The 9,254-nt window shown below is 37.5% G+C and overlaps 1 protein-coding gene across 3 annotated transcripts; it reads right to left on the bottom strand.

Moving 5' to 3' along the window:
* Positions 1–5,062: 5,062 nt before the first annotated feature.
* On the bottom strand, positions 5,063–8,101 carry LOC103333458 (8-amino-7-oxononanoate synthase-like). Of its 3 annotated transcripts, XM_089043662.1 has the most exons (8): positions 7,908–8,048; positions 7,670–7,773; positions 7,466–7,573; positions 7,108–7,346; positions 6,975–7,016; positions 6,746–6,833; positions 5,787–6,027; positions 5,063–5,567 (listed from the first exon to the last, which is right to left on the bottom strand). In XM_089043662.1, the coding sequence occupies exons 3-7, from the start codon at positions 7,553–7,555 to the stop codon at positions 5,836–5,838; spliced, it is 651 nt and encodes a 216-aa protein (XP_088899788.1). In that variant the 5' UTR covers positions 7,556–7,573; positions 7,670–7,773; positions 7,908–8,048; the 3' UTR covers positions 5,063–5,567; positions 5,787–5,835. The 3 variants fall into 3 exon arrangements, with proteins under 3 accessions (XP_088899788.1, XP_088899786.1, XP_088899787.1); XM_089043660.1 differs by having other exon boundaries at positions 7,670–8,101; XM_089043661.1 differs by lacking the exons at positions 5,063–5,567; positions 5,787–6,027 and adding an exon at positions 6,113–6,275 and having other exon boundaries at positions 7,670–8,101.
* Between the last annotated feature and the right edge of the window lie 1,153 nt (positions 8,102–9,254).

Here is a 9,254-nt window from a genome sequence, read left to right as displayed (position 1 = left end):
AGATTCATTGTAGATGTAGGTTTATACCCAAGTTCAAGAAGCAACTTTCTAACCAAAGAAGTTCACAAACAAACTTTAGTCATGCCTCCAACTCTCGCCGATAAAGCTACTACATTCTCTTGCTCCTCCATGTCACCAAATTACCTCCACAATATGAAGTAACCCATGTGGATTTTCTATCTGCTACATTACCTGCCCAATGCATCAATAACCATCAATATTTAGATGACCATACTTTGAGAACATAAGTCCTTTTCAAACTTCAAATATCTAAGTATCCAAGAATCGTGATTCATGTGGTCTTCACTTGAGAGTGTATAAATTGACTGACAACGCAACAATGCATAAGCAATGTCAGTCGAAGTATGTGACAAATAGATCAATCTTCCCACTAACCTTGGTATCTTTCTTTGTTAGTTGGAACTTGATTCGGATATTCTCCAAGATGATGATTCTCAACAATAGGAGTGTCCGCAGTTTGCAATCTAGCATTCCTGTCTCATCAACAAGTCCAAGACATATTTCCTTTGAGAGAGAAATATGCCTCTGCCTGCGATCGAGCCACCTCTCCCAAGAAATACTTGAGTCCACCTAGATCCTTCATCTCAAACTCAGAGCGATAGTCTTATAGTCATGATATTTCTTGTTTATCATTCCCAGAATAACCATATCATCAACATAAATTATTTAATGCATTTTCCTTTCCGATGTTTCAAGAACAAAGTATGATCTCGAGGTACTGCACACCGCTTGAAACCATTGTTCTTCATTGCCATGGTGAATCCCAAACCATGCACGTGGTGACTGTTTCAACCCATACAATGCTTTCGTAGCCTGCAAATGCTTACAGTCAGGTATTATAACAGGAGGAATGTCCATGTACACTCCTCCGTGAGTTCGCCATGTAGAAAAGTATTCTTACATCAAACCGTGTAAAGGGCTAATCCAAATTAAATGTAAGGGACAAGACAACGGTGTTTAACTTTGCAACTGGAGCAAAGGTTTCTTCATAGTCTATACCATAGATCTCCGTACCTTTGCCACAAGTCTTGCCTGTATCGTCGATAGATCCATCTGCATTGTGTTTTATAGTAAACACCCATCTACATCCGATAGTCTTTTTCCTCGTGGTATAGTCTCCAATGTCCAAGTCTGATTTTTCTCAAGAGCTTTCATCTCTCTTATAGCTTGACCCACTAGGATCTTTCAATGCGAGACCTTGGTTGGAATATGGATAGGCATATCATCGCAATACAAAAGCCTTGAGTGGTTCAGATACTTCTCGAGATACATGATTTGTAATTGGATATTTGGATGTCTTGCCAATATCAGTGAATAACGGTTGGTGGCTTCCTACGATTTTGTCCGAAAGGTAATTGATATCCAATAGTTTTATCCTAAAATGCACAAGTCTAGTAGAGTAGTTACCTCAAGGATATTCTCAGAGATTGTCTGTGGTACTGGAGTGTAGGGGTCTCATCTTGTTGTTGCTTACAGACATCCAGAGTGTGAGACCTCCTGACCGAAATATCTTCGTATGGATCAGTAGATTGTAATTGATCGCTATAAATAGGCGATTGGTGCATTTAAATGAATAATCTTGTGCTTGGACTTAGATGATCAATCATTTTGTACATAAGAGAATTTCTTTTCCAAGTTGCTCCACCTCTCTTCATTTCAGATCTCCTCAAGCCGTGAATTGGATGATGGGTCATGGAAGAATGATTCCGTAAAGGTCACATCCAAAGTGACATAGGTACGTCCGTAGAAGGGATAACAACGATAATAACGGTAGCCTTCATGAGTGGCATAACCCACAAAAACACAACCAAGCGCACATGGATCATATTTATAAGAGAATACCATGCTAAAATATGAAAACTATGAGAGAATATTTGTTTGTGGGAATTTTCTATGTATTCTTCTCCTTGTAGGAGGTCATATTTATAACACAACAAAACCTGAATGGGCAAGTAAATAATAAATTCCTAAATCTATTTACAATAGGAAATCAGGAATTAAAGTAAATCAATTACAAATAAAATAGGAATCTCTAAGTGTAAGGAAGTAAGTCAATATCCAAGTCACGCCAACAATTTATGTGCTAAACAAGTACACCAAGTGACTAGTGAGGTATCCATGTCTCATCTATGAATTTTATCCTGAGAAATCAGATCTAATCAACACAAATGTAAAAGTTCAAGATGAAGTAACTTGTGCACAACAAGAGTTTTCCTCGATTGATGCTTTATCGTTCCCAGGTTGTATTTCTCCGAGGAAACAAAATGCCCAGGCAAGATTGTCTTCCGCCTGCAAAGATCAAATCATTTTAAGTCAAGTGATCCACCCAGTGTCATATATGGAAAGCAAAATCATTGAACACTTTCTACGCTGTCAATAATGAGAATCTTATTAGATATTGGCGTCTAGTACTTATAAATTGCACATTCAAATTATATAAATAATGACAAAGTATTCTAAATAATAACAAAGTGTAGTGATAAATGTGTTAAGATGAAGAGAAATCAAGAAAGAAGAGTAAAGCAGTAAAAAATCAGAGAAGCGCGAGAATTTTAGAGAAGGAATTGTAGGTTCTAGTGGATTTTGTTAAGCTCTAACTGAGCATCATTACATCTTATATCAGCTTAATTACAATCTTAGTTGGCTACTCACTTTGCTAACAACTCTAACCACATTCTAACAGCTTACTCATTGATCTATTGACACTTGGCAATATCATCATCATTGATACTCTTACATCCCCCCTCAATCTCATGCTTGGAGGAGCCAAGCATAAGATTGGAACAGTGATGTGGTAAAAGAGAGGCAATGAGGTCGTTCGTAAGAATATCTTCAAACTGTTCGGCAGAGGAAACATGCTGCAGACGCAAGGATGGCTGAGTAACAAACTGCATGAGCACAAGGATTTGGAACAGTGAAGAACTATGATACGAAAGAATAGAGAGCAATATCCGAAATGTGAAGACCAGAGTGTACAAACAAGATATAGAGTTTCAGAAATGTGAGGTCGAGCCATGTTTGAGTTTCCACGAAACCACTCACCAATGCCAAAATGAAACTAACAATGGTTGATGGAACTAATAGTGACTGTGGCATTGTAATCAATATCACACAGCACATTTTTGTATATTTGGAACTACGTTGAGATCAAAATGCGAAATGCAATCAAAGTGCAATTTTTGGCGCCACCAAAGGAATGTCCCCAAAGAAACTTGGCATTTCCAGAGATAATCGTATTTAGTTTCACCTCATCATGAGAACCAAAGGCCTTGCCATCATGTAAAGTCGTTGCCTGAGGTAGCACATCATCTGTAGCAATTATTTCATCTGAAAGTTGGAGTTTAGAAATTGGAAACCAATTGGAGACATCTTTCTTCGGCAAGTGCATCAATACTAAAGACTGCCTTGATTGGTAACGATGGAACAGTTTGATGCGAGGTAGTAAACAAAAAATCTTGTTGACCATTTGTGGGATTGTAGCATTACAAGATCTTGATTCCCTGAGGATAATAGGAAGCAGCTCTACCTTGATTGTGATATTTTGAACCTCTATGGCAAGCAACAAGCATTATTTCTTCACAAGCAGAATTGACATTGAAACTCCTTGAATGAGAGCATACTTTCTCGGCATTGCATAACACACCTAAAAGTGTTGTATTCTGCAGGTAAACCATTGAGAGCCAAGATGATAATGTCTTCATCAGACAAAGTGCACGCCTTGACACAGGGATAGCCTGCGATCTCTTGCATCCTTAATATGATTAAGATATTGAGCTATAGAATCTGCACCTTTCTTCATATTGTATAGACAAGTCTTCAGAAGAAAAATACTAGTCTTGCTAATAATAGCAAACCTTTCTTTCAAAGTTAACCACATCGCTAGCATTGGTACTACCAATTACACAAGAAATAACAGAGGCGAGACAAAGTAGTAGAGATCAATAGCATCAAAGCTTTGTCATGGAACTGCCAGACCTTATATGCTTCAATTTCCTCAGTAGAACCAACAACAAACTGAGGTGGACATGGATGGGAACCGTCACAAAACCAAGTATGCCATGACATTCCGAGAATAAGTTCATTTGGAAATGCCATTGCAAGTAATTAGTATCATCCAACTTGACATGGACATTAGAAACCATAGGAACAATGATGCAATAGAAGAGTGAGGAATCACTAACTGAGAGGCAGTCACCATATTTGGACCAAGAAAGGAATCTTTACTCACACCATCCAATAAGTGAGATGCAATCCAAGAAAATCCAGAAGAGCTGAATGAAGAAGATAACTAAGTAATAACAGTCGTGGGCTAGAAATGATCATTCTTTAACCATGAGTGCAAGAATTGCAACTCAAATGTCAGAGGAAGCAGAAAAACAGAGGAATGTAAGGTTCCCAATCGAATTTCACAATCGCGGCTTACTTCTAAGTAAGAGTCAATTGTAATTGTGCTATATTTCAAGATTTGAGCAGAAATAAGGAGCACAAGTTGAAGAGAGCAAGAAGAATAATTTGAAAGGTCAATTTTGGAGAAAATCAAGACTAGGATTTCACTGGAGCAATTTAGCAAATAGCCGATAGGCAAAACTATTCTTTAAACTTGCTAGAAAGAATAAAATTCAAGAAAGAGGATTAGAGGAGAAAGTCATGAAGAAACAGAGGTAATGAGAGAGGTAGAAACAATAGGAATGAGAGGTAATCGGAGATTGGAGAATCTGAAGTTGAGTAGTAGTCACCACGTGGAGAATCCAAGAAGAAAAGAGAAGAATTTAGGGTTGAGAAAGAAGAAATTTTCAGAAAAAGAAATATTGAAGAAGAAATTTCGGTGAAACAAAACATCAAACAGGTAATAGGCATAGGAAAGAACACGAAATTGGTTGCTGTGTTTGAGTAGAGAAAGAAGCCAGAGAGAGAAAACAAAGAGGAAGAGAGTGCGGAAGCAGAAGAATAGAATATCAGGATCGATCCATGGCGAATGATACCATGTTAAGATGAAGAGAAACTGAAGAACAGAGTAAAGAAACTGTAGAAGCTGAGAGAATTTTAGAGAAGGAATTGTAGGTTTCTGTATTTTGTTAAGCTCTAACTGAGCACATTACAATCTTTATATCAGCTTAATTACAATCTTAGTTGGCTACTCACTTTGCTAACAACTCTAACCACATTCTAACAGCTTACTCATTGATCTATTGACACTTGGCAATATCATCATCATTGATACTCTTACAAAATGATCATAATAATTTCGCTGACGATAAATTCTATTGTACAAAACTGAAGGGTGGTCACAAACTCTCTTCTGAAATGCTCCTATTATATGCATGGAAAGTTGATCTCAGCACACCAAGAGAACTTAACGCACCCACCAGTATGGTGCTAGATACATCTTTTGAGACTATTGCATCCTGTAATCTGTCAAGTATTGAACACAAGACTTACAGTGCAGAGTGAACATAGGAAATAGGTGCCCACTAAATTTGGAAAGATCAGAACCAGTTTTCAGACAGTGTTATACCTTCTGATACTAATCCATGCTTTATTTGCAGCTGCAGGGGAAGATTCCAGATCACGATAAGAACAACATTATAAACAGAGGCCTGGATTTATATGGAAAACGCTATTGATTTGCATATGATGAGCCACTCTATCGATGTCATCAAGATTGATGAACTCTTCAGCTTGTGCGAACATCAAGTGAATGATTACATGAATATAAATCGAAAGCGAGTCAGGAGAATTTGTACTTTCTAGGAAACATACAATACCTGAAGATGAGGCTCCATGTTGCCAGCGGTGATGTTGTTGGGTAAGTGCTTAAGTTCCTCTTTTTTCACAGTCAACAACAGAGCTCTGAAAGACTATGCCAGAACAATTCGGTTTGACACAGTGAAAAGCATTTAGGACTAGGTCAGAAAAATTTACTTTTAAACAACCACTGCACTGACAACGAAATGAGTATTCATCTTCCAGAAACTTGATTCGGTCCTTACAGTCCCACTGCCCAATCTGTAGAAACAAAACTTAGTTTTTACAGTCCCACGTTGGTATTTCAAAATGTGGGAAGGTTTAGGGGGGGAAAAGGGCTCTCTCTACATTCTGTAGATACTATAGCCGCATGAACATCATAATGTTATCCCATACTACCAAACTGAATGAGATACAGCAGTACGTGAAAGGAAATACGCATGGATGTTTGGCTGACAAGAATGATTGAACAAACTTCCAGATGCATAGATAGCTTGACCTACCCCGACCTATGAAAGTAACAAAAAGGATGACACACAGGGTCAAAGGGCATAATTTCTATCAACTGAAGTTAAACGCATATCAACACAAGAAGTTTTACATAATTATCACATATGTCAGTGTCACACATGAAAATTCCTACTTAATAAACAGAGTTCAAGACAATTATGGAAAAAAGCAGTGTAACTGACTGGAACAGTATTTGTTAGATAAGAGAAGAAACAAAAAGGAGCAGTATAAATAAAAGCACTCCGCCACCATTTTTCCCACAAACGAATGTTCCATGAGCTTGAATCAAATAGTAAATTTCCTTTTTATAACTAATACTATACTTACGCCACAAAGAAAATGAAAACAAGAGCCAAACTTTTCCTTTCATATAGACAAATTTAAATCAAACAGGACTAGTTGCTTTCCCATTGTAACTGGACAATCATTAGTTAGTAATTTGACGACAATCGGTGAGAAGAGGACTTACATCGTCAATAACTAATAGAAAGTCATGCTCCTTGCGTATCTTCACCAGCTCAATCATTGGTGCAAAGTCTCCATCCATACTAAACAAGCTGTGGTGTGAAAGACAAATGCAAGTCATAAGAAAGACAAACAGATAAAATCAAAATAGAAACACTCCATTCAAAGATGAAATTTATATATGGACTGGAATGACATTATAGGAACTAGTATTCCAAAACAGCATCACTTACCTATCAGTCACGACGGCTTTCTTCCTCATTGTGCAACTTGATCTGGCAAGCCACAATTGCAACGTTAAGCTATGGACACAATATTAATGAAGAACATCTCTAATAAGAAGAGGTACACAAAGATTGGACATACAATAAGTCATTAAGGTAAGTCATGTCACAATGTCTATAGATAAAAATCTCTACAGATTTTTGTCGTTGGGCAAGACGAATTCCATCGATTATCGACACATGGTTCAGTGCATCAGAAAAAATGGCAACCTTTTCATGAGTTAAAGGTGTTTTGTCAGCAGCCAAGAGAGAGCCAACGCTTCCCAAAGCTACCATCAAGGCCACGTTGGCTGCAAATCCCGTGGGACAAAGGAGGCAATCCTAGAGGGATAAATTTAAAACAAGCTTGCATCAGTTTTCAGTTAAAACACCTAAAAGTAGCTAAAGAAATCAGAATTAAAACTTAACTTTTGTAATCAAACAGAGCAGTTCATGCATACCTCCTTATTCTGTAAGTCTGCCAGGCCCGACTCTAGTCTTCTATGGTAATCGGTATATCCACAGATTAAAGCAGAAACCCTGGGGCCCATTCCATGTTGTAGGGCTGCCTGGTTGAATACAACTTCTTCTTATGCATGGTTTTAATATACACGTGGTAAATTAAAGATCCAATCTTTAGAAAAGCAGAGTGATAAAGTGACAACCTTAGAAGCAGCTTTTCCAATAGTAGGATGTGAACCCAAACCCAAATAATCATTTCCAGAGAATAATAGCAGTCTTTTGAAATTCTTGGTTCCTTCCTCGTCTCCTGTAGATTCCATATACGTAACTGTAAGTTCAAAACTGGGAAATTTCCAAAAAGACAGTTGGAAATGGTTGTTAATTATCCAAAACGGGAATGCCATGGAGCCGTTCCAGGAACTTGGGTTCAGAAATGTGAACCTCCACAGAGGACCGGTCCCACGGCTGCATTTCATCGAACACGTCGAGTTCATCTTCTATGGGTTTCTTCTGGGCTTCCTGGGTTGCTCCGTGATGGAGGTAAATGGGTCTCATGGACATGAGGAGCTGCAGATGCTCGAGTTGCTGAAGATCCTCTTCGACTCGATGATCCCTCGAACTCATCATCGTTTTCTTTCTCAAGCTCTGCAATTTGAAGAGCAGAGAGAAGCTGGCGGGTACTTATAAAATCGACAGTTGCCATTTGAATCAATGCACCGATGGGGCAGTTAGTTTCACTGTTGCACAATAATCATACGCCCCAATTTGTTGACTTTTGTTGGCAATTTTCCAATAATTTCGATACGTTGGGGTCATTAAGTAGATAATGTCGTTTAGATTACTAACAAGAAAGGGTAATATTGTCTTTTTACGTTTCAATGGCCATCAATTATACACAATAAAATAAAAATCTAGAACAAACACAGAGCGCTCGCGCCAAAAGCATTGTTACTAGGCGACGCCGTTTGAGGATATAAGGAAAGGGGCCAAGACAAACAAGGGAAAGAAAAAACACACAAATCTGGGTTTATTATGTAACAAAACAGAGGAGAAAGAGACAACATTACCAAAGAGGAGGAGCTTAATTGTAAGTGTAAGAACAATTAGCCACACAGCAAAACTCAAGTTTTATTACATAATTTACCACTTCAGTACAAAAACATAAACATAAACATAAACATTGCTGTCAACTGGATCATAGCTTTTGCTATAACACTAGTACATTAACCTTAACAAGTTTGAATATACAAGAATGGAAGTTCATTGCTGGATGTTTTCTGATCTTTGTTGGAAATTAAATAATTATAATATTTAAATTTATGGTTGAGTAAAAAAATACAAAAGTCAGTTTTGCTCGAACAATTGCATTGTTTCAAATGCAATTGATATTATTTGTTAGCATTCAAAAGCAATTGCTTTGTTGAATGCAGTTATCAACTATAGAAGCATCTTTTGCTATCAAAAGTTGCGTCTATATTGATGGAAAACTGATGGGTTCAATATAAACCCATTACCTTCTTCTTCACAAACAAGGGATTTTTCCCCACTCGTGCTATGTTAGAGTATCAGTCTTCAAGTTTCCTTTCTAAGTGTCTTGAGAATACAAATATATAATTGGTTCGCCGAGAGTCTTAAATTGAAGTACTTCAATCTGTCTTTAGGGCATTGCAATTCTTGCAAGCCTCAATCGCTAAATTTGTCAGTATTTCTACTTGTGTTTGTTGATTTACATTAATTTCATGTAAATTTGTTATTGTATTTGATTATTACAATTCTATTGAGAAAAGG

This window comes from Prunus mume, unplaced genomic scaffold, assembly GCF_029339155.1.
Source record: "Prunus mume cultivar Tortuosa unplaced genomic scaffold, ASM2933915v1 scaffold11, whole genome shotgun sequence".
Taxonomy (NCBI): domain Eukaryota; kingdom Viridiplantae; phylum Streptophyta; class Magnoliopsida; order Rosales; family Rosaceae; genus Prunus; species Prunus mume.
Note: the sequence above shows the minus strand (reverse complement) of the source record. Positions and strands in the feature narration are given on the sequence as shown.